Source organism: Hevea brasiliensis, chromosome 16 (assembly GCF_030052815.1).
Source record: "Hevea brasiliensis isolate MT/VB/25A 57/8 chromosome 16, ASM3005281v1, whole genome shotgun sequence".
Classification (NCBI taxonomy): Eukaryota; Viridiplantae; Streptophyta; class Magnoliopsida; order Malpighiales; family Euphorbiaceae; genus Hevea; species Hevea brasiliensis.
In genome coordinates this window covers 45,631,106-45,657,185 of record NC_079508.1, presented here as the reverse complement: position 1 = coordinate 45,657,185, position 26,080 = coordinate 45,631,106, and the positions used below count along the sequence as shown (strand labels likewise).

At 33.1% G+C, this 26,080-nt stretch overlaps 3 protein-coding genes and 1 pseudogene across 5 annotated transcripts; 2 read left to right on the top strand and 2 right to left on the bottom strand.

The window, feature by feature from the left end:
* The first annotated feature begins 1,047 nt into the window (after window positions 1-1,047).
* Window positions 1,048-2,680, top strand: LOC110636937 (GRAS family protein RAM1-like). The gene has a single exon (XM_021786836.2). It carries the CDS (start codon window positions 1,214-1,216, stop codon window positions 2,585-2,587), a length of 1,374 nt encoding a protein of 457 aa, XP_021642528.2. The 5' UTR covers window positions 1,048-1,213; the 3' UTR covers window positions 2,588-2,680.
* Window positions 2,681-5,011: 2,331 nt separating this feature from the next.
* LOC110636941 (protein SENSITIVE TO PROTON RHIZOTOXICITY 1) lies at window positions 5,012-7,893 on the bottom strand. Of its 3 annotated transcripts, none has more exons than XM_058137751.1 (3): window positions 7,500-7,883; window positions 5,668-7,102; window positions 5,012-5,286 (listed from the first exon to the last, which is right to left on the bottom strand). In XM_058137751.1, the coding sequence occupies exons 2-3, from the start codon at window positions 7,060-7,062 to the stop codon at window positions 5,257-5,259; spliced, it is 1,425 nt and encodes a 474-aa protein (XP_057993734.1). In that variant the 5' UTR covers window positions 7,063-7,102; window positions 7,500-7,883; the 3' UTR covers window positions 5,012-5,256. The 3 variants fall into 3 exon arrangements, with proteins under 3 accessions (XP_057993734.1, XP_057993733.1, XP_021642531.2); XM_058137750.1 differs by having other exon boundaries at window positions 5,012-5,272; XM_021786839.2 differs by lacking the exon at window positions 5,012-5,286 and having other exon boundaries at window positions 5,351-7,102; window positions 7,500-7,893.
* A 3,872-nt stretch (window positions 7,894-11,765) lies between these two features.
* LOC110636973 (tetratricopeptide repeat domain-containing protein PYG7, chloroplastic-like) lies at window positions 11,766-19,568 on the bottom strand (annotated as a pseudogene).
* A 1,560-nt stretch (window positions 19,569-21,128) lies between these two features.
* On the top strand, window positions 21,129-25,129 carry LOC110636966 (dihydrolipoyllysine-residue acetyltransferase component 5 of pyruvate dehydrogenase complex, chloroplastic). Its single transcript, XM_021786874.2, has 6 exons — window positions 21,129-22,219; window positions 22,669-22,860; window positions 22,957-23,044; window positions 24,410-24,480; window positions 24,585-24,668; window positions 24,752-25,129. Exons 1-6 carry the CDS (start codon window positions 21,350-21,352, stop codon window positions 24,854-24,856), a joined length of 1,410 nt encoding a protein of 469 aa, XP_021642566.2. The 5' UTR covers window positions 21,129-21,349; the 3' UTR covers window positions 24,857-25,129.
* The last annotated feature ends 951 nt before the right edge of the window (window positions 25,130-26,080 follow it).

Here is a 26,080-nt window from a genome sequence, read left to right as displayed (position 1 = left end):
AATTAAACTTTTCTATTAAATACACTAGTGAAATTAAACTCTAAGCCGCATAAAAAAAAGGAACTAATATATATTATAACATATAGAGATGATCTTGAGGGAAGATTTGAGCAAAGAAATAAGGGAGTAGTTGTAAAGCATCTAGAAGAAGAAAATAAGGACAAGACTTGGAGGACGGTAGGTTTGATTCCCCGTTTTGCCCGCTGTTTTTTGTCGACTCTGTCTGCCTTCTTATGCAAATTCCGAACTACCTAAGCATCTTAATAAAAACAACTCGTCTCTTTGTTTTTTCAAAGAATCCATTTTCACATTATACAAATTCTTATTGTGTTGTGTCTACTTGACCTATGACACCCATTCTCAAGAATAATAAGATACCCTTCTTGATTATCCCTCCCTCTCCTTTTCACTTGGGATTTTTCTATTTATTATTTACAATGGAAGAGGGGGGTGGCGACTCCAGCATGAGTCTTTGTGCATGTATTTTAGTTGAACAAAGGGATTAACCAAGACTATCTAACACAGGAAGCACGTCTTACCTATATATATTTGGTTATATATATTAAATCAATACGCTATGTTTATTTCACAATAAATAATTTATATATAAAAATTATTTTTATAAAATTATTTTAAAAAAATTATGAAAGTATTTTTCTTTTTTTAATTATAATATTTAATAATATGCGTTTATATCATATATATATATATATATAAATATATATATATAAATATATATAAAGTGTTTTCATATTTAGAAAAGGGAAATTTATTTTTTAAAAATATTATCCACTTTTTCTTTTGATCATGAAAATTACTTATTTTTTTGAATGTTTCAAATATTAGAGGCTTGCGATAATTTTTAATTGGTTGAGTGTAATAAAAGATTTCCCAAATAGAGGACCTAAGATATAGGAGGGTTAAACCTATCGATATGCCTTATTCTCACTTAGATTTTTTCTAAAAAAAAAAAAAAAAAAAAAAAACCTTTTATCAGTTAGAATTTAATTATTTAAAGAAAGAGAAGATTTCCCTTCTTGTATTTGGTCCTATTCCTATGTAATGACAAAATGGAATTTCTTTGAGTTATTCCCTTCTATCCTACTTCTTCCATAAAATCTCAATTCATATCATCTCCTCCTCTCTTGTCCTAATTTCAATAGCTACATTTATTAATTGTTCTCTCTTTCTTACACACTCAACCAACAGACAAATGACGGAAGGCTTAGAGGAGGAGGAGGAGCTTCTAAATCTTAGCCTGGCAATTGTTACGGATTCCGGTGGAGACAGGAAGAGGAAAAGGAAGATAAGGGCTCTTTTGGATCCGTATGAAGGTTGTGAAGGGAAGATTTTTAGGCTACTCCAAATGAGGGAACAAATGCTGAAACCAGGTTTCAAGAGGAAAGGAGTGGTTGAAGATGGAAAAGGTCTGCATTTGATCCATTTGCTTCTCATTACTGCAACTGCCGTTGATGAGAATAATTTATGCACGGCTTTGGACAATCTAACTGAGCTATATCAAAGTGTTTCCCTAACAGGAGACTCTGTGCATAGGGTTGTTGCCTATTTTGCAGATGGCTTGGCTGCAAGGCTTCTCACGCGAAGATCTCCTTTCTATGACATGATCATGAAGGAACCAACTAGCGAAGAAGAGTTCTTGGCTTTCACAGATCTCTATCGTGTCTCTCCTTACTGTCAGCTAGCTCATTTCACCGCAAACCAGGCTATACTCGAAGCATTCGAGAAGGAAGAAGAAAGCAATAACCGAGCATTGCACGTTATTGATTTCGATGTCTCATATGGATTTCAATGGCCTTCTCTAATACAGTCTCTTTCTGAGAAGGCAACCAGTGGCAATCAAATTTCTCTTCGAATAACTGGGTATGGAAGAAGCTTGGAAGAACTGCAAGAAACTGAGAGTAGATTAGTTAGCTTCTCGAAAGGATTTCGCAATCTAATGTTTGAGTTCCAAGGATTGTTGAGAGGATCCAAGCTGATCAACCTAAGGAAAAAGAAGAACGAAACAGTTGCAGTGAATTTAGTCTTTCATTTGAATACTTTGAATGATTTTTTGAAGATATCTGACACATTAAAATCAATACATTCACTTAACCCTTCCATTGTTGTGTTGGTGGAGCAAGAAGGAAGCAGAAGTCCAAGAAGCTTCTTATCAAGATTTATGGAATCCCTTCACTATTTTGCAGCCATGTTTGATTCTTTAGAAGATTTTCTTCCATTAGAGAGCTCAGAGAGGTTAAGCATAGAGAAGAATCTTCTTGGAAAAGAGATCAAAACCATGCTCAACTATGACAAAGATAATAATGATTCAAACTGTCCAAGATATGAGAAGATGGAGACATGGAAGGGAAGGATGGAAAGCCATGGATTCTCAGGCATTAAATTAAGCTCAAAATCTTTGATTCAAGCCAAGCTCCTATTGAAAATTAGAACCCATTATAGCCCTCTTCAATTTGATGGAGAGAGCAATAATGGGTTTAGAGTATTTTTAAGAGATGATGGAAGAGCTATTTCTTTAGGGTGGCAAGATAGGTGCTTACTTACAGCCTCTGCATGGCATTGTGTATGATATAATAATAGCTAGAGATCAATCCATGCATACCATTCTAACACATTCATCATTCTTGTAACTTCAATCAAATAATTCATAGTCTTGATTTCTCCTTCTAATTTTGTATTCAGTTTTTCGAAATTTAATGCCGTTTGATATCTTAATACATTGATAAACATTTATATTTGATTTAAGAGTTATCGAGCAATCAAATTCTAATATTATACAAAAGGATTTTCTCTCAAACCAAATTAAATAATCAAAATGATTTAATAATTTGAAATTTTTATCAATATGATTGCCCTCCACTTTAATTTGAGTGAACTTGAATTTTCCGCAAACTTTGATGTTGAATTTCACTTAGAAAATGCTCCAAATTGGAAACTCATCAGCTAATTATTCATGTAAGAATCTCTTTTTTTTTTTTTTTTAAATTACATGTACAATTAATGCTGATTAATGGTTCGAGCAAGAAATGAAACAAAAATTTTATAGGGAATATGATGAAATTAAGTTAATTTAACTCCTTAAAACTCAAATATATAGACTGAAAATATCAACTTAGTCCTCACATTTCTCAAGAACTTTTCAAATTTGCATATCAAGACTTGTCCGTAAAATAAATTCAACAATTTATGACCTGTAGTCTACTGACTACACTGATGCCTTATATATGTCCAAATCTCATGAAAATTATCTAACGATGAATTAGTAAACCTAATTCTAAAAGAATAGCTTACTAATTTTTATTCTCTGTATAAGAGAAAGCGGATAAAGAGACCATTTTTACTTTTGAAGTCATTTTAACAGATAGCACATCTTCCTCAAAGAGTGATTCTGATCCTAAAAATTTTAAGCTTTTTTTTATTATTAATACTCTATAATCATACTCTTTAGTACCATATTAATAGAGAAACATTCGGGGAAATACCATAAAAGACATTTTTTTTTATCCCTTCCATCCCTACACTGTAACATTTTGCTTAATAATATATTTTTAGACAATGAAAGCAGGGATCCCTCATTTTATTATTATTATTATTATTATTATTATTATTATTATTATTATTGAAGTTGAGAGAGAGGAAGTCATTCAGAAATGAAGTTATATAGCTCGTCAAAGGGTGAACCAATTTTTAAAATTTCAAAAATTTAAAATTTAAATTAAAAAATAATGTTTATGACAAAGATGTACCTAGAGTGTCATTGGAAATGGGCTTGATTAAAGACGATAAGACAAGATTGGGCCCATGACCATAAGCCGTAGCTCCACAGCAATCCCACCTGATATCTATTCAGAAGCCATTTCTTGCTATAAGATATTTATTTTATTTTAATTCTTTTTTTCATTTTTGAGAAGGAAGGCTATTTCATTTGTTGCAAAGAGAATAATGAAATCCAAATCAAAACATATTATATTTGTTATAAATAATATTAATCATTTATAAAATAATAATAAAAAAAAAATGTAATGATTTCCATTAGGATTGAGCATTTAGTTCAAACAAAATTGAATTGAATTGTCAAAATCGAATTAACTAAATTATCATATTTTAAAACTCGAACCAATGCATGAAAAGTGAACAGAACTAAACTGCTTTAATTTAATTTGTTTTGATTTGAGCTAATTGATTTTTGAGCTTTGATGTGTTTTTTTTTATTTATACTTGATTTTCAAGTTATTTGATTTGATTTTAACCTTAATTTGAACTTAATAACTATTAATCAATAAAATTAAATAATTTATATATATAAAAATACATATGATACATAAATTATTTATAAAAATAAAGTAATTTAAAAATCAATAAAATAATTAGGTTGTTTCTGTTTTACAGATTTTTTTATCTTCAAAATCGAACTAAAATAGCCAAAAGTTTTAAAATTCAAAACCGAATCGAATTAAATTACTTTAAAAACTAATGAAATTGTCGAATTAAGACAATTTGATTTGATTTATTTAATTTAAACCGAATAATGCTCCCCTTAATTCTAATAATATGATAGAATAAATTATTGGGATTTCACTGAGAAATGATTTTTATGCTGATCATCAACTTACTTACTGTAATCCTCCTTTTTTTTTCGAGTTTGGAGATCTATTATGTTTTATTAAGCTCACGTAAGGAGAGTTTTTTAATAAAAAAATACTTGTTAAAAAGTTTAAATACAGTAAGGTACTGTGTTCTATTTTTAAATAAGTGATAGAGAAATGAAGTTTGGGATAATGTATTAACGGTTGTTTACTGCAATAAACCTTACTCAGCAGTCGGTAGCACAGTGGAACCCCGTTCATATAAACAGGGAGACTCCACCTCCATACAGTTTGTATGGATGAGACTGATTTGGATTTGCTGGCAAAAGATCTAGCCTGAGTTGGTGGGCAACCATAGAGAACATAATTGGAATTGGATGATCAAACAATTTCATGAGTAGCTATCATGCACTGAATATTCCAAAAGGATAAAGGATAATGGCATCTAATCAAACATGCCACCCCACCTCCTCTGTGTCTAAATCTTTAATCATTTATATGAATTTTAAGTTTGAAAGCAAATGTCTGACACTCTATTATTAGATTTACAAGTCCAATGATATACCTTCCCTGTTCTTCAGCCGTGTCTGATGTCTCTAATTGGGATGTGAAGGCATCTTCATTACAAGAGGGCATTTTCCATCAGGGAATTCTATGGAGTGGCAAACCTGAAAAGGAACCACTAGAAAGAAAGAACATGAGCCCTCCAAGTGAGCTATCATGGGTTGATCATAAACAAATAAATGTTTAATGTCTAAGGAAGTCCATTTTTTTAAACTAATGAAATTACATGGGACACCTTCCAAATAAAATTTAACATCAATTAGAAACCTAGGATAAACTTACACAAGCAAATATTAAAATACCAAGAACATCATTGAAGATTACTAGAGTTTGACGCTCCTCCAGTTTTCTGACTGTAATTACAAGAACCAGAAATAAGAAAAGAGAATGAACTTTCTGAATCATCAAATGGAGGTCAAGGATACTCATGAAATCCACCAAAATTACAAGTATCGAAGTTCAATGGCGAGAAATAACTAGCAGGATCATCAACACCCACCTTCACATCCATAATATTCTGAGCTCCACTTCCAGTAGCATCACTGGAGCCAAAACTATAATTTGTACTTCCAACCTTGTTTGATACATCATTTTCTTCCCCTTTATCAGATGGCCCAGAAGATAGTCCTTTCGTTTCATCACGCGGAATAGCAGGAGTATGACCTTGGAAGAGAGCAATGTGCCCAAAAAGCTTGTCTTTCCTTGAAAAAGTTGTACCACATGAACAAAGCCATCTATCCTTGCCACAATGCTTCTCATGAGTTTTGAGGTCTGCAATGACTGAGAATTTCTTGGTGTTGCATCTACTGCAAGTGTAGCTCTTGTCACAATGAGTTCTCTTATAATGATTTTTGACACACAAAATAGTCTTCAAAGCTTGAAACTTTTTGTGATCCTTGCTCCGCCTGCAACCGGCAAATGGACAGGAATACCTCTTAATGAGCACTGGCTCAGAGCTGGCTTCCTTGTTGGGTTTTGCAAGTGCTGCAGGAGTTTTGTACTCATCCCCATGACCTCTCATATGCATCCGTAAATTTGCATCCCTCTTAAACCCTTTCCCACATATTGTGCAGAAATGAGCATGCGGTGCAAGGATTTCTTCTTTTTCTAGTTGTAAGATCTCATAGGAACCAGGTGGAAGGTTCTCCCCTTCGTCAGCATCGTCTTCTTCTTTCATTTCATGTTCTTCAATAGAGTAGTTCTGCTCAGTCCCATAATTACCTGTAACATCCATTTGGTTGGACTGATCAGAGACTTTAGTTCCACTACTATGTTGTCGCTGTAGTCTACTATTCATGCCTGTTCCAGAGGGGAAAAGAATCCCCCCAAGCTGTCCAAGAGGAGGAGTGGTTGCAGAAAGTGTATGCTTCACAGATGGAAGAAGACTACCTGAAGTAGTTATCAATTGTCCAATAATTGAAGTGAGATCAGCCGTTATGAGTTGCTGTTGCTGGGTTACAAGTTCTTCTGGCTGTCCTGGAACCTGACTCCTCCGGCCAACAATCAAATGCACCAAATCTTGTAATTGATGGATCTTTTGCTCAAGAAAAGAGAGATTATTAAGCATAGCCCTTGGATCCCAATCTGGGATTTTGTTGATTTGAAGTGTTTCATTAATTTGACTATTTTTTCGATCCACTATTTTGATATGATCATTGGGATTGGAAGGAAGCAAAGATTGGGTTTCGGATTGTGGATTGAATTCTTGGAAAGGGGTATCTGTCCTAATGCCAAAGATAGAGGTATCTTCCCACTTCTGCTGATGTTGATGCGAGTCCAAATTATAATTGGTAAAAGATGGTTTCTTGGTGGGAATGTTTTTCGCTAATTCATTACCAGAAGATGAAGATTTTGCCCACGTTTCTTGACACAGCGTGTCCATGTGATCCATCATCGAGTCCTTGCTGAGTCTCAAGACTCGGTGCTAATCAAACCTGGATTTTAACAGGAATTAAAATTTTAAACTTGGCAGAAACATTTTGATTGCCAGAAGACAAGTAATCAACCCAAATCTCAATTAACCTGTAATTCCCACTTTTATGGCCAGATTCTCTTATTAAGAAGATTTCAGCTAGAATCTAGACTAAGCCAGCCGTAATCAAGCTAAAACTCTCATCATTTTTCGATCAAATGGCTAACCCAAATCTCAAATACATCTAAATACTCAATAAACATCAAAAGATATCAATATTGGCACAGTAGCCACAATCAAAAGCTAAAACATTAGAACAAATAACACGAAAAAAGCAAGATTTAGCATCTGTAATTCTGTGTACCAGCATATAAAGAGCATAAGTTCTCAGAAAAAAGAAGAGGAGAAGAGAGTCTCACCAGATTCAAGATTGCTTGAAGTCAGACGCAGGCTGCTTCATCTCGAATTGGGCACAAAGGAACACAAAAAGACAGGAATGAAAAAGAAAATTTGGAGTGGGACTGAATCAATATTAACATATCAGCAGCCACTACGACCAAGAAGAATAAACTGTTGCCAAGTGCCATCAATTTTGTCATTCTGATTAGACTGATATAGCCCATTTAATCAGAACCATTGGTGGGTCAATCATAGCATTGTTGTGTAGCTTTCTGTTTTTGCTGAACAACGACTGAAAAAGACAAGAACAACTTTGAGGGCTGATTTGAGATTTGGGTATAAGATTGTGTATCCCTAATCCCATACTTCTCAACCCCCCGAACCACACACCTCCCCCCCTCCCCCGCCCTCTTTCTCTCTCTCTCAGAGGGAAATGCACGAGTGGGGTTAATTTCATCTGTATTCAGAAGCGTTAACTAATTCGCACGCTGACCACTAAAAAACAGTAAAATGAAAAAAAAAAAAAAGAAAAGAAAAGAAAAAGAGAGAAGAAGAAGATGCTTTTTTGAGTCCTTTGGAAAAAGCCTTTTTAAGCCCTTTGTTAAATTGTCAGATAATCATCCAAGCTACATTTGGTGGGTTAAGTACTTAAGATTAAAAGAACAAATAAAAAGGCTCCCACTTAACTCCATTGACTCTTATCTTCTCTTAATGAATATTCTCTTTATATTATCTTGATTATTCTATTTATATAATTCTAGTTTTAAGACTCATAATATAAATAAGAATCATTTATTTTGTTTACTTATATAATTAACTTTTTTATTAACTCAAGAAAAAAATAATACCAAAAGATTTGACTGTTAAGCTGAATGAGATAGAAAACTCTTAAGTGCAATTTTAATGGAAAGAATTTGTTTGCTTATTCTAATAGAAGAGAACAGGCCATTCGGTAAGAAGATTCTAAAATTACGGAGGCTTGATTTGATCAAGCCGAGAAGCATTGGGAATAAATTTATATTTCATCTTACAAAATATAACTCTCAACAGAAGAATTCTACTATTCATTCTCGAAAATACTATTGTGTCAACTATCTTTATGTATTTTTTTTAAATCTTAAGGACTTAAATGGATTAACCAGGACTTAGATGATTATTCAACAATTTTATATAGACTTAAAAAGCACTTTGCCATAAAAAAAAAAGGCTTATTCAATGAAAAAAAGTCAAATGTTATTTCAGTTTTATGACTAAAATATGCCGCATTTAATTTTAAAATAATTTTTAAACCCTTGTTTTTCTCAAAAATAGATCTACCTTAAAAAAAGTTTATTATCAATATATTTTGTTGTGAATAACAAAATGAATCTAAATAATAGTTTAACACCCTAAAATGTGGCTACAAAGTTTAATGTTCAACTATAATTGTTCACAATCTTAAAAATTGTAACTGTCAATTAGTGAAAATGTTTAATATTTTCCATTCAATTGGCCAAAAATAATTCAATTTGAACTCATTTTAATTAAATAACTAATATCGCCTCCAATTCATTATACTCTTTTATGATGAGGTAGGGTAAAATAAGAGTTTTTAAAGTAAAATTTTTCATGATTTTTAAACTTTTATAATATTTTTTTATTGTTTGAAAAGAAGCAGAGGTTTTTGAAGATATTTTGAGATTTTGAAGGGGGAAAAATCTCAATCCACCAATTTGGTGAGAAAGAAAATAAAGGTTTTTAGAATTTCTCAAAAAATTTCAAAAATCTTGCTTTAAAAATCATGAGTTCTCCTAAAATGCAAATTCATAATTTTAGAACCTTATAAAATCTCCCATTATTGTATAAAATCTCCTTCCAAACATAGTTAGTTGATTCCATGCATTGATTTGGCAATAATACAATATTATTTTATGAGAGAAGATTTATCAAAGGGAATTACATAAAAGGGATGTTTCTTCCTTTTTTCTTATTCTTTTTTTTTTTTTTTTGGTCATTGAGTGAAGGGCAAACCCTCTCTATCTGCTCATACTCCTTCATCTAGCCCTTTTACCTGAAATTTTATGCATCTCCAACAACTTAATGTGCCACATCATGGGACATATTTAAACATTTTCCATGAACACCAAGCATATGATCAAGACATAATGAGGACACGTGAAGAATGCAAGATATGCAAGAATTTGGGCTTGATTTATGATTAAGAACAGAGCTTATTTGGAGTTAGGAAGACAAGGCCTAAAAAGGGTCCAAATTGAAGGTAAGTATTGGGCTAGTTGTGTGGGCCCAAAAGGAACAAAATTAAGACCAATAAGGATGTTTGGACAGATGCCTGCAAGGGATTGGATTTGTTTCTAAGTAATCCTTAGGATGAAGATCAATCCATTCCTAATTTTTGGCATGAATCATGGAAGCCTACTCCAAAAATCCTATCCAAGCAAGATTTGAAGACTAAAAATCCTATCTATTCATCAAGGGTGGCATGTGGAATAAAGTAAGGGGATTGGTGGCTTTAGTTGACTTTCTTTTAAGTTTCCTATTTGTTCTAGGTTTCCTTATTAGTTTAAGTTTATCCTATTTCTAGTTTATGTTTACTCTATGTTAGGAAAAGGTAGTATTTATAGGATTCTATGTTATTTTCCAATTAGGATTGTTTTTGTTTGAGTGCCTATATAAAAGCCTCCATTGTGTAATTTTTGAACTATTAGTTATTTCTTTAATAAAGTGCTGCTTTGTTCTTATCACTTGATTGTAAGTGTGGCAAATGCTTGAACTTATCAATCATCCTTGATTGTGGCATCTAAACTAAACTTATCATATTCCATAGCTTTGCAGTGTGTAGTATCTTCCTTGGTGTGTTTCTTTTTTTATGGCAATCTAATCTTATCAAAGGAATTGCATTACCTACCTGTCTATCTCTTTTCTACTTTTCTTTGTGTTTTGTGTTTATGTTCTTCTTAAAATCATAAAAAAGAGTGTGTTATTCTGTATTGGCTTATTGTGTGAGTGTTTCTCAAAAGTTCTACTTGTTTCAAAGCTTGTTTAAGTTATTCCAAGTCTAGACGTGCTTAATTATTCCTTACATTTTGTTTGTTTTTCAATTCTGTTAGGGCTTATTTTCTATTGTGGCATGTTCATTGTCTTTCCATATAACTTATTCTGTTCTTGTTTAGTTTGCTTAATCCCTTACTTAATGCTTGTTCAATTCATAGTTCATTTAGTCCTTTTTGTGTCTTTGCTACCAAAACAGTCTTTGTTTCTTTGTTATGTTTTAGGCACATCACCACTCATTCCCCTTGCCTCTTCTTCTCCGCTTTTCAATCGTTGTAGTCACATGCAACACGTTACTTTTGCCCTTTGTCGTCTCTACTCAGCTTAAATCATTCAAGAGGGAACTCCATATGAATAGAGGAAGACTTGATATGTGATAGGGTTTGTTCATTTTAGGTTTATTAATTATGGTGTGTCATGCATGTGAAGATCCAAAAGCTTAGAATAGCAGGTGATGAGCATGCCTTTGTTTTTATTGTATTGTGCTTCCTCTTATATCTTAATTCTTTATTTTTTTTTTATTAGATTGGGCATGTGGTTTCTTTGTAAAATTAGTTAATTTGTGGTTGGATTTGGTTTGAATTTTGTTCTGGGGTTTGCAATTTATTAGTTTTAATGGGAATCAAATTTGAATGCATTGAGTTTGGAGGCAAGGAAAAATAAGAGAGCTAGTGAGAGAGAGAGAGGGATAGAAGATAGAAGAATGAGTGGGAGAGGGGGAAGAGAGAGGATAAAAAGGGAGAAAAAAAAAGGGAAGGAAAGAGAGAGCTAAATATCAACTGGCACATTTTTATAAAATATTAGAAAAAAGAAAACTTAAATTTTAATTTAAAAAAAGTGAAATTATATAATAATTATTTTAACTAAGTTGACAATAATGGACCAAGAAAAATGACATATGCAATGACGGAAACTATTATTATTATTCAGAATTGAGAAAAGAGATTCTTTCTATCAAAGCGAAGGCCATGAAAACGACCACTATCATTTGTGAAAGAAAAATGACCATCAACTTAGGGGCCAATTCTTCATGGCCCCTTTTTTCTTCCTTTAACAGAAGAAAAACAGTTGTATGATTCCTTTCTTTGTTCTAACAATCATTCTTTGAATTTCAATTCTTTTATTTTTTTTTTTTAAATTAATCTCTTTATTCCATATTTAATCCACAATTTTTACATAAAAATGAACTGGTTTCGTTAAAAATTTGCATCAAACTGGACTAAACCAGACTACACTGGTTAACACACATAAAAGATTGGGTCAATTGCTGTGATTTATCACTGTAAACACAATTAAAAGGGAGCTTCCTTTACAGGCAGGTCTCAAGTTACATGGTCAAGATGATTAAAAATGAGAGAGAATATGATCATCTTATGGCAACAGAATCATCTATCCTTGGATTTGACAGGAACTCCTTTGTACATTTGCACACGATCCTTTAATGCGTCTCGCCGCGGCCGTGCCACCTTATTGTTAGGATCAAAAAGCAGCACCTCTTCAAATGACTTGAGAGCTGATTTCAAGTCTTTTTTCTTCTCATATGCATCACCAAGGTTGTTCCAAGCTGTGACATAACCAGGTTGAAGCTTCACTGCTGTTTCAAATTGAGCAATTCCTTTGTCGAGTTTCCCATCACGAACATAACTCACACCAAGGGCATTGTAGACCTGCATTCATATTTGATCAGGTGAAAAGAATATCAAAGTCATCACTGTGTTTCAAATTTGACAATTCAGTGTCTGAACTTTAATTTTTATTAATCAAGTGTCTGAATGGAGACAGTTATTTCAATTAAGCGCATTTGATCGGATTTACTCACTGGAATATTAAAATAGGCAAACTTACCCATAGAAATTGTATTGAACTTGCTCCTCCAATCTATTCATGCCTCCACTTCCTCTCTTTCTTCCCAGTTGCTTTCTTTCTCATTTTCTTGATAAAAATTTACTTTCCTTTTTTTATCTCGGCCAATATAAAAAAAAATTAATTAATTAATTAAATAGAACCAGCGATCATAATTTGGTTAAATGTTTTTATCTTGAATATATTGTTACATATCTTATGTTTTTACTAAAAAATGTTTAGTTTTACATATCTAGCATCTTTTGTTGGTAATATTATTCATAAGGTTAAATTTGTCTATTTTAGTATTTCAGTGAGTAAATCTGGCAAATTCATTTGACTGAAATAGTTTTCTCCATTCAAACACTTGCTTGATAACCAAAAAAAAAAAGGTAAGATGCTAAATTGTCCAATTTTAAAAAGTTCAGACACCACTAATATATTTATCCTATTTCTTTAACATGCACAGATAATTCATTGTACCATATTCATGTCTGTCAAAAGACTATTTTAACTCGAACATGACATATGAATCTAAATTTCTATCCATCCTTCAACACACTTCAAGGAGCAAGGGGCCCAAAATTGCAAAACACTCGACCAAGCCACTGGCAATTTTGGGTTTACAGATATGTGATCAAATGAAAATTTGGATTATTAGATTATATCCAAGCAACTATTTCTGACAAAGTTATGACCATTAATATGTGGTTAGGTGTAAATTCAAGCCACCATAACTAGGATAAGAGAAATGCCTAAAAGAATACTGATCAGGGCAAGAAAGTGGTTCAACCAAACATTTTTAAAGACCTCCAATGATTTTTTTAGGAAAGTGATGGAGCCCAAATGGCATGGCTGAAGCCTTAAAAAACACACACAGATAAGGGCAAGATGGACATGGGTTAGGCCAAAATTTTTTTGAGATCACCAATGATTTTCTAGAGAAGTGGTGAAGCACAAATGGCATGGGTGAGAATGAAAAGCTATGACCATGCAGGTGAAAAAGAATCAGAAGAATTGGGGCAGTAGGGCTAAATTTATCTTTTTCTTGGCTTTTGAGCTTTTATCGCATTAGCTAATAGTTATGCTCAAAGACATATGCACACTTAATTCTGCATTCTTTTGAAGTATGTTCAAATACATGAATGTTAAGTCCATTAAAATATGGTTCTTTTCTACAATTAAAAAATGAAAGAAACACCTAGTATGGAAAGGTATCTCGGTGGTATTAAGTTCATCATAGGATCCATGACAAATTGACAATCCAACAATAAGCATAGATTTTTTTTTTTTTTTTGGGTTATTTGGCATGTTTAAGGCAACACATGCAGTAATGGGCAACAAGATACAGTTACCACAAGGGAACCACATTGCCTTTGTTTGTAAAATGTGGAAGGAACACATGAACATACCTGGGCAAGATCCTGATCATCACCATCCCATCTCTCAATTGCCTGAAGCAAAAATTTTGTAGCAGCAGGGTAAAATTTCCTCCTTAGCATTACTGCACCAAGTTCAAACAGTTCGGTTGCACTAGCATCACCACTTCTTACTTGTTCCTATGATTAAATAGGTCAAAGACAATGAGAAACTAAGGATACTAAGCAAAAAATTACAGATTGCAACTGCCTGCTATCAGTTATGATTTATGAGTGAGAGAGAGAAGCCAATGGATCTTTCATTTTCAAAATAAGTAGACACCTTCATTTAAAGATCTGAAAATGCCCACAAAGATGGTATGCTAAATGCCAAAATTGGAATAATGCACAATCATCTGAAAAGCAGAACATTAGATTGAATTGACATAGAAGTGCATACTTGCAATTCTTTGGCAGAAAGATCAAGCTCTCTACGTACAAGGACTTGACGAATTACAAAGAAGGTTCCAACTCCAAGTAAGGCTAATAGCAAAAGCAGATAAGAGAGCTGGATTCCCAATTCAAACAACTCCCCACATCAAAAAACACATCTTTTCTGATATTTTCATGTGCATGTGCCACTTGTGCAGAAATCAACAATGAGATTTGTCCATATGAGAATATTGATACCCAAATTAATAGCCTTTTCATGCGCAAATTATCCTCAACATTTGAAAGGTTCTTCAAGAAATCTGCAGCACAATTCTGATGTTAGAAAGATTCCTTATATGACAAAAATAGCTACCAGGCAAAGGCTAATAGCATTTCTAGAAGGTAGGAGATGATGCTAGTTTTGTTCTGACTCATCACAAAGGCTATGTTTGGTTCAATTCAATTCAATGCAACAAAATTTTGAGAATTCAATTGAATTCCTTATTTGTCTATTTGGTTCGAAAAAAAAAATAGAATTCAATTCCATGGAATTGGTTATAACTAAAACCAATTCCTATCAAATTTGATGGAATTTGAAATGAATTTCACAAAATTAACATAACTGGACTAAAATTCCCATATCAAAAGATTCTCTCAATTATCCACCTTCTACTTATACTAGCTTCTACTCTGTAAATTGTAAACAAAAAAAAGTGAAAATATGGGGATTTTATATTTTTTGTATAATATATGTAGCAATAAAGATTATCATTTACTATTAATATGTCCAGACAACTATATAAGATATTTTATAGTTTTGTACTAACTTTTTAATAACCAAGTTTATTATGCACTTAGTAACAACACTTTTTATGTAATATAAATCTCCTATATTATAAGACATGTAAATTTATTTATATTTATTAATATATTGTTAATTGATTGATATGTCTGTTAATTGTTATAAATTTATTAGGTACAAATTTTTTTGATAGAGTAGAAAATTAAAATTTTTTTAATTTTACTATTGAAAGTAGTTTAAGAAGTGAGAACAAACGAATTTCAATTATGAAATTATACTAAATATAAACTATATGAAATTCAATTAAATTCTATATTTTAAGTTGTGTCAAACCAAATAGTGGAATTCATTTCAAATAAATTCTAGTAGTTGAATTGAACCAAACACTATGAAAGTATTAGTAGAATTTAAAATCTCCCATGTGGATAATGTAAACCAAGGAAAAAAGTTATGTTAAAGCTTTCATTGAGTAATGCCAATATGCCGCATTCAAATCCTGAAAAATTTTCGAATTCACAAGGAATATTAAGATATTATTAAATTTAGCTTATTTCAAACCGTAGAAAGAGATGATTCTCCTTAATTTCAATTAATATGTACATGGGTATATATATACAATTGATTCCTATAATTGTGTTCTACTAATTAAGAAGGAATCCTAAATAAGAAATCCTAAATAAGAATACAGAATACAGAATATATAGAGAAATAATATAGTGATTGACTTTTCATAACACAGACATTCAATGATTTGACATCCTCAACTATTGTATTGAAAAATTATTTAAGTGAACATTTAAAATGATTCATTGGATGCACAAATCAATTAAAACAAAGCAGCAAACATATATTTTAAATTCTCTATTGAACTTCAAATTGGAAAACGATATGCGGGGACAGAAAAAGCAGTCATTGAGGGATAAAAATAACAAGTAAAAATTGTAATATGCAATTGAATAGCCAATCATTAATATTGTCATCCCTCCAATAGCATTTTACATTTATAGGTTTATTGCCAAGTTACATATGTAAAATAGAAACAGTAGGTAGAATTTGGTAAGGTGGAAAATACTAAAGACCTAAACTGAGGACATAACCTGATCTACAGCTCAGAGTCTACACACAAGAATCTACACTAACAGACAATATTATATTGATCAAAGCCTGATTCTCATACCTACACCCATGATTTACAGCATTTTTGCATGCAAAAATACATAGATACATTATGAATATAAACATAATATGTGCATCCTTGATCTACAGCTCAGAGTCTACACACAAGAATCTACACTAACAGGCAATATTATATTGATCAAAGCCTGATTCTCATACCTACACCCATGATTTACAGCATTTTTGCATGCAAAAATACATAGATACATTATGAATATAAATATAATATGTGCATCTAATAAATAAAAATACATACATTTACTTATTGTTTGACACAAAGAGTGTGATTACAGTCAGTAGATCTAAAATCCAAGACTACATTATCAATAGGTTAACTGAAAACAAAGCTCAAATAATGGAATTGATATATCATATAGGCCCAGGAACAGAAAAGCATTGGAGACAAACATACAGTAGGTAGGGCAAAAAGGAAGGTCTGAGAAGGAGATCCGGCAACTAACGTAAATGAATCTGGGAAGGAGGTCATCTGCAAGGTTGGAAGAGCGCAATCTGGCCTCGCAGGCATGGAAAGCAGAATTAAAGGAGAAGCAATCATTATTTTGTGATCTTAATTAGAGGAATTAGACAACAATTTATTGCCGTCTTTTATTAAAATTTCAGAATTATAGGAACCAAATGCATTTTCAAAATAAGGACAATAATCTGCGTATTTATACATGGAGTTGAAAATGAGAAGGGGGTCGAAAAATTTTAGGACTTCAAGTCTTCTATATTTTTCTTTTTCTCCTACACAAATTGCCATCTCCCTCACTAAGCTTATAGGTTGTGAGATTCCTTATAGAGCTCATATTAAGTGTCACCATAGGTTGAGGAACGAATAAAGCCAAGTCTCCTTTTGCTCACGACTGTCCTGTGATGCAATACGTAACACAGGACCTTATCAACAATATGATAGGAACTTGACTCCTAACCTTTGAACTTATGGCCTACTCTATAGGCTAAAACTGGCTTCAAATGAGCCAAGCAATGACCAGGCACAATGCATCAATACCAAGAAAAAGACACAATGAGGACCATATGATATTTTAAATTCCAAAAACCTTAAACTATTGAGCATGTTGCATATGCTAACTCCAATAATAACTACACATACAACTTAACTCAATTCGACTCAACTAAGCCTTTATCCAAAAAATTTGGGGTCGGCTATATGGATTCTCTTTCTCCACTTTTAACGATTTTGGGTCAATAATAACTACATATACGAGTACAAAATCAAATTGGGGAAAAAAGTACAATTTCAGAATAGGAAATTACTCTCAGATCTTGTTGAGTCATATGATCCAATAGCCAATTCCTTTTGATGTAACTGCCTTCATCCACAATGGAATGCAAAATGAGTAACCAAAGATGTATAACACATTCGTTAAGGAGGCTCTTATTAATAAAATATAGAAATGCAAAAATTTTTTGCAAATTGATAAGATGTCACAAGAAGAAGAAAAGTACATTATAACAGGTTCACATGGAACCAAAGTCTCTCTCGCCTCCAAAGTCCCAATGTATCATGTAAAAGGTGCAAAACAAATTTTTGTTCCGCCTGATTTACTGTGATTTTGGCTGCATATACATTCACATTATTGCACAGCAGACATCTTCAATGAGACAAGTTAGAATCTTTACTAAAAGGCATGCAGTAGGGATACTCATACAAAAGAAACAGTAAATTTTTTGTTCACTCCACTTCACATTCACACAATTGCACTAATCACTCCCACATACAGTGTCATATGCCAAGAGAAATAAGACTCTCATTCCAGCTTCACTTGACACCTAGATACTGACTGCAATCAGTCCCTCAAAACTACCAAGAGATCTCTTTCTGTGCAAAAAAAAAAAAAAAAAAAAAAAGCAGATGTCAGATACTGCTAGGAAGACATCTGCAGATGAATGAGAGAAATCCCATAATTTTAGAGAGAGAAGACTTAAGAGACATCTAAAGAGAGGTGCAGTCTACTTCTTAAGTTTGTGTTGATCCTTGGTTCATTTAGGCATTTAGATCAGTTGAACAGTAGTTCTCAAAACTTGTATAAGAAAGAGATAAGAGTCTGCAAAGACAAGCATAATTCACCAGTACATACCTCATACATCAACAGTGTTTAAGCAAGCATGAGTATTGATTAAATAAAGACAATGGAGGCAAAACGAGTAGATGGTAAGTTGTTGGGGACAGTGCTAGAAAGAGAACAAGTTTAGCAATTGAAGCATAGAGTTTATTAGAACACATAGCAAATTGAGAAATTTTGTGACATTCAGCTGATGTCCTAATCAAAAGGTTGTCAAGTCTGGTGAACTACAGTGCTGAAGAAGGGATTGGAAGTTGAATTAAGGAGAGTAATAGAGGATATGACAAACTATGCAATAAAGTACAAAATTGATGAAATGAGGAAGAAAAGGCATAGCATATGTGTCATTTGCTTTTACAAGATGCATTAAAGATGAATGGAAAAATTAGCTTGCAATGTCACAAGCGATAAACAGATACCCCTAAAAAAAAGGAAAGAAAATTTCAAATGCATGCTCAAGGATCACAAAATTTTGTGAGGCTATTGGCATGGGAATACTCATACACAACAAGTTGTTGAATGCTACATGAATCAAAAAGTGAAAACTTCTGGGTTTAAGTTTGTGAAATGAATATTGCCATTCCATTGAAGAAGAGAAAACAGACAAGCTTCCTTTGTAATAAATAATTTGCAAGAAAAGATTTCAATTAAATTCTTACACAATCATACTTGATTTCTATTTCTTTTAGAATGATTTTTTTTTTAAGTTAAAATGAATTGAAATTTGTTTCGTTCCAAAGATGAAAATTGATTAAAAAAAATCAATCAAATTGAATTCTTGTAAAGTTCTAGTTTTCAAAGATGGGAACACTGACGGCGTTAAGCCACATCATCAGATCACTAACAAATTCTACATAATTATTGTCTGTATGCAAGCCTATGATAATTTAAATGCTCTCGTCTTCTCATTTACAATTTAGAATCAGAGAGTATCAATCCAAAAAGCATAGTGTTCTTCCACTGAATTTATAAAACTCAAAATACCCAACACAAAACACACTATGTTTTCAAGTCCTACAGCTCCCCAACCCATTCATAATATAAAGAAACCAAGTTATTCAATGTTCCCACAATAAGCATGTAAGCCTGCTAAAACCAAGTAAAATAGCAAATAATGCCAAGTCTAAACACCAAAAGGAACATGGCCAACCCACTATGAATATCTTCTTTAAAATAATTATTCAAATCGCTCAAATCAAACATTCAGCATCTAATTAAAAGGGAAAAAAAATTCCAAATTCGTACTAGAAGCAAAATTGAGATTAGACAAAAAGAAAAACAAAGGGAATTGACAAAATAACTGTGAATCAATACGATAAGAAAAAAAAAAACCAAAAAATTGCATTTCACCTGAGAAAAATGCCTGCAGGGCCAGAACTTAAAAGACCCAAGTGGCAGGAGAGCAGGAGAATGAGAAGGAAAGAGCTGATGGCGACTTTGAAGAGGTGGAGATGAGATTGTGGTTGATTGAAGAATCATTTTTCTTCTGAATTGGTATGTGAGTAAGCGGAGTGGCTTCGTCAGTCAAGCTGATAGTGTACTGTTTCTGGGAATTTTGAGGGTTTTGAAGGCGTATTTCTATTTCTATTTCTATTTATACAGAGTTGGTTGGTACCTGGAATGGCTGTTGAAGATAAAGTACGCTTTTATTAATATTTAATTTAGGTAACTTATAAATTAGTCCTTGAGAATGTCAAAAATTACAGGTCAGTCTTTCTGTTTTGGATAATTTACAATTAAATCCTTAAGGTATAACAAAGTTCTAATTTTGTTAATAAATTAATCCAAACCGTCTTAAATTGATCATCAATTTTATTTTATTAATAAAATAATCTCTAAAATTTTGTTCTATTAGCTCTTTACTTCTAAATTTAAGTAATTATTTATTTTATATTTAAATAATTATATAAATTTATTTTAAATAAATTTATATGATTATTTAAATATAAAATAAATAATTATTTAAATATAAAATAAATAATTATTTAAATATAAAATTTAAATATAGAAATTATTTTGCTAATAAAATAAAATTTTAGAGACTAAATTATTTTAAATTAAAAAGTAATTAATAGCAAGAACTAATTTATTAACAAAATTAAACTTTAGAACTAAATTATTACGAAAAATTTATAATGACTAATTTATAAATTTTACTATACTTTATTGACTTAGTTATAAATTATTCTTACATTTTTATTAAAAATAATTTGATCTTTAAGATTTACTTCTGTGTTCAATTTAATCATTAATTTTGTTTTAATTTAAAAAAAATTATCTTTAAAATTTTATTTTATTCATAAAATAGTCTCTATATTTAAATTTTTAAAATCAATTAAAAATTTTTAGATAATAAAAAATAATCTAAAAATTAATTTTTTAAAAATTATTATTGAATCCCTTAATTATGTTAAAATTAATTATTTGATTCTCTATTTTTTAAAAATACACAATTTAGTCATTCCACATTTAATTCCATTAACTTTTAGTCTTTATTTCATTTTTGTCAATTCAACTATTAATTAAGAGATTAAAAGGTGATGAATAAGGAAAAATATTAATAACAATAAAATTCAAATATCAAAATATCTATAATAATAAAAATTTAAAGACGAAAGTGTTTATCATTAATAAAAATGTTCAAAAAAATAAGTGGAAAGACAAAAATGTATAATATAATTAAAATGTAAAGACTAACCAATATAATTTTGTTAAAATAGAAATAACAAATCATTAATTTTTTTATAATATAAGGACTAAAAGTAAGTTTTTCTTATTTTTTATAAAACATATTTACTAATTAAAAATTGTAAATTTGGAACAATTCAAAAGGGTAACCAGAAGAAGCCCAAAAGTGTAGCAAGAAAGGCCCAGCACTTAAGAACAAGAAACAGCAAAATCACCAAACCAAAAACCCATCAAAATCCTCTGTCAGACACAGGTGAGGTGGTTGAGACCTCCGCCCTCTTTCGATGTTTCCAAGATTTCTCTGCTAATCAAAACACAAAACCCCCTTATATCCCATCACCTGTCTCTCCTTCAACTTTCAAGTATAACCTCTCTCTCTCTCTCTCTCTCTCTCTCTCTCTCTCTCTCTCTCTGTCATTGCTGCTTCCAATTCCCAGATGGCTCAGCTTCTCAAGACCACCTTCCTTCCATCCTCTCTTCCCCGGGCATCCACTGTTCGCTCTCCCTCGATACACATTTCCACTCACCGTTCCAGGACAACCCAGGTGGAGGCCAAGATCCGAGAGATCTTCATGCCTGCATTGAGCTCCACCATGACTGAGGGAAAGATTGTTTCTTGGGTGAAATCAGAGGGAGATAAGCTTTCTAAGGGTGAAAGTGTTGTTGTTGTTGAGTCTGATAAGGCTGACATGGATGTTGAGACTTTCTATGATGGTTACTTGGCTGCTATTATGGTCGAAGAAGGCGGAGTTGCTGCCGTGGGTTCTGCTATTGCTTTATTGGCTGAGACTGAGGAGGAAATTGCGGAGGCCAGGTCCAAAGCCTCGTCGTCGTCATCATCAGCTGCTCAGCCAGCATCTACTAGTAGTAGTGCTCCGGAACCGTCGCAGACTGAGAAAATTGCGGAGCCTGCGGGACCTGCAATTTCAAAGGCGGCAGCAATTGTGGGATCTGCTGTGCACCCGGCATCAGAGGGAGGGAAAAGAGTAGTGGCTTCGCCTTATGCGAAGAAGCTTGCCAAGGAGTTAAAGGTGGAGCTGGAGAGAGTAGTGGGTAGTGGACCTATGGGTAGAATTGTGGCTAAGGATGTTGAGGCTGCTGCCGCCGCCGCTGATGCCGCTGCTAGCTTGGCTCCTAAGGTAGGAACCACCGTAAATCCGCCGTCTGGGATTGAGTTGGGGACGGTGGTGCCATTTACAACAATGCAGGGGGCAGTTAGTAGGAATATGGTGGAGAGTTTGGCAGTTCCTACATTTAGAGTTGGCTACACTATTACTACTGATGCACTTGATGCTCTTTACAAGAAGGTAAAATTCTTTGGGATTATCTTGAATTCTTGATGCTTTGGTTGCAAAATTGTTTGCAAGAAGTGATATTGTTAAGTTCCATGACATAGCTCGCTAAAAAATATTTTAGCAATCAGGCACACCAAGTAATTTTGAATGCTTGAGATTAATAGTTTGCTTAGACTGGTAATTGGTGAATTGATAGAAAGTTTTTCTATTTAGAGTCTTCAGACAATTTTTTATGTTTGCATTTAATACTTACATGCTTAGACCGGTAAACTTGTTGATGCTATGTTCTCATAAATTATTCTTTAGCAATATGCTTGGTGCTTTTCAGAGGAAGGTGTCATCATATGCTTGAAGAACAATGAACAATGTACAATATGGGTTCGCTGGATGTTTAATAGATTGTCCTTTACTGAATTCATTTATTCGTCCTTAGTGCCATTTCTCCCTTTTTGTTTGATCAGATCAAGTCTAAGGGAGTGACCATGACAGCCTTGCTCGCAAAGGCTACAGCCCTTGCGTTGGTTAAGCATCCTGTAATAAATTCCAGTTGTAGAGATGGTAAAAGCTTTACGTATAATAGTAGCATCAACATTGCAGTTGCTGTGGCCATGGATGGTGGATTGCTCACGCCAGTGCTTCAAGATGCCGATAAGGTTCTTGTTGATCTGCTTTGGGCTAGCCTGTAACTTTTAAGGGTTATATATTGTTAATTGAATTATAAAGATGTATTTTTTGGTTGCATATTTCAGGTTGACATTTATTCACTGTCAAGAAAATGGAAAGAGTTAGTTGATAAGGCCCGGGCCAAGCAGCTGCAACCTCATGAATACAATACAGGTAATGTCATGTAACGCATGCTATTTTATTAAATATGCAAGCTATATTATTTTACATTTCCCAAACAAATCTAATTCTGAATATGGTATTTGTTCTTGTATGAAAGATATTCAAACTCTATCTATGCTTTCTTTCTTCTTGCAAATTTATGATTTTCTGCATCTTGGAATCTCCCATTTTGGTGAGGATTGTACATTAGGATATTATACATAGTCCCTATGCTCTGTCCATGTTTTTGAATTCATTTCATCCCAAAGCACAGATGCCAAACCAAGCTAGGCACTGTAGGTTTTGTATTATTGATTCTTAAGCCTAGACTCTTGTCTTGCATTGCAAATGTCATGTGGTATACGAGTAACTATTGGCAATTTCATGAATATGGTAAGGCTCAGGTCCCATTGGACAGCTTGGCATGTTTATCATACTAGCTTGGCATGTTTATCGTACTTGCAGATTCTAGATTTATCTTTGCCTCACTCCAATCCTCTAAGTCACTCTATCTGTATAACTTAAAATTCAAAAGGATGGAAGAGCATTGGGATCTGCAAGGTCAACATGAAGCATAGCTGTGATGGCCATTTGGTTTTAAAAATTTAATGGAGGATCATGGTGTAGTCAAGCAACAAACTTTTTGCATTATTATGATCATAGGTTCTTCATTGGGTTTTCATACTGAGATTGATTTTTTTCTTTTCCACAGCTGTGAATTTTGAGGTCGGTTATGGTTTCACAGTTGTCATTCGGTTATAGTTTCACAGTTGTCATAGTGCATTCATCTTGCAATTCTGTTTCACCCTTAGACATGGCCTCATTGAGATGGGCTGCTAGTTTTCTAAGATTTTGGTTTCCTCAAACTCAAGTTCTGATTTGCAGACCTTGTGCAGGTTTCCTTCTCTAGTGTTAACAAACTGCTAGATTCATTTATTCATGACAATTTAGGTATATGATTTCCTGCTATGCTATCAGATTCATGGCAATGTTATTTGCCATTGCAAGTGAAGATGGATGAGTGTCTGGAGATTTGAATGCTATTGTTAGTCTTATGGCTGCACAATTCTTCCTGAATCTTTGCTTGTGATGACTTATTTTGTTGGATGGCTGATAGGATCTACTGCAACTTGTAATAATTTATTGGCGGCATTATCCATTGCTAACTGGTCCTTGAGATGTATTTATTTCTAATGATTTCAGTGTGATGTCCTTGACAATTCAAAGATATAACTTTTTTTTTCTCTGAAATTCATGGACTTTGCTGTTCTTTGGTTCTGGTTCAATATTCAAGAATAAACTGGTTAAGTGTATACTTAATGGCACATGCATAGCATTTTCCCCTTATGCATATTTCCCCTTTTTTTCCCCTGGCAGGTACTTTCACGCTTTCTAACCTTGGAATGTATGGTGTGGATCGGTTTGATGCCATTCTGCCACCTGGAACTGTAAGTGTTTTCACTTGAACATAAAAACTCCTTATCTGCAAGAGGCAGTAAAATGCATGCTCTTCTTTTAATTATCAGTTCTTTATTTATCTGGATTGATGCAGGGAGCAATCATGGCTGTTGGTGCATCTCAGCCAACTGTTGTGGCAACCAAGGATGGCCGTATTGGCATGAAGAACCAGATGCAGGTATATTTTATTGAAAGGGTTTTTGAGTCACAAGTGGTTGGATTTGGAATATAATTTTTACACTGCAAATGTGCAATATGTAGGTAAATGTTACAGCAGATCATCGTGTAATCTATGGTGCTGATCTGGCATCCTTCTTGCAAACCCTGGCAAAGATTATTGAGGACCCCAAAGATCTTACCTTCTAGTCCACACCCCATCACTAATTGAGGCCTTCTCTTTGCACTTGTTACATTACCTTGACCTTGTTGTATGTTCTCAAAGCTCATTTTCTTCATTATCAATCCTTGATATTTATGAATGAGACTCATGTAGTTGTACTGCTGAAAATGTAGGAGCTAAATCACTCTGTTCAAAGTTCTACATAGAACAGGAGCAGAATTTTGAAGAGCAATGTTTATTCGTGTTTCAGACATTACATTTTTTTGTCCTTTAATGATGGCATAAAAATTGGTTGTTCACTGTCTTCTTGACAATCATTTTTTGTTGTTCATTGTTGTCTTTTCATTCATATTGTCATGATCAGATATGCAATGCGTGAATTTGGTCTTCAAGGCTTTAGCTTTATTGCTTGTTGTTGGAATTGATGAAATTTTAATGGAGCTTGTGGATACCTTGGAAAGGAGAAGGATGAATATTGCTTGCATTCAGGAGACTAAATGGGTAAGAGAGAAAAGTAAGGAAGTGGGTAATTCAGGGTACAAACTGTGGTTTACCGAAAAGGAGAGAAATAAGAACGGGTGGACATAATCATAGACAAGACATTGAAAGACGCAGTAATAGCTGTGAAAAGAGTAGGAGATAGAATTATACTAGTAAAGCTAGTACTAGAAGAAGAAACAATAAATATAGTTAGTGCTTATGCCCCACAAATAGGACTAGACAGTGAGAGTAAACAAATGTTTTAGGAAGATATGGATGATTTAATGCAAAGCATACCGAATGAAGAGAATGTTTTCATTGGTGGAGATTTGAATGGACATGTAAGAAGTGATAGACAAGGTTATGAGAATGTTCATGGAGGTTTTGGAAGTCGAAATGAGGAAGGAAAAAGCATTCTGGATTTTGCTATGGCATACGACCTAATACTAGCAAATACCTACTTTATAAAAAGAGAGTCACATTTAGTGACTTTCAAAAGTGGGCAATATGGAAGTCAAATCGACTTCCTCTTAACCAGGAAGATAAATAGAGCTCTATGCAAGGATTGCAAGATCATTCCAGGAGAGGTTTTAACAAGTCAACATCGGTTGGTGGTCTTGGATGTCAAGTTTAGGAACAATTCAAGTAAGGTCAGAAGAAATAGTGTAGCTCGAACAAAGTGGTGGGAGTTCAAAGGAGTAAAGCAAGTGAAGTTCAAAAATGAGCTTCTCCAGTCCGAAGTATGGAAGCTGGATATGGAGGCCAATGAT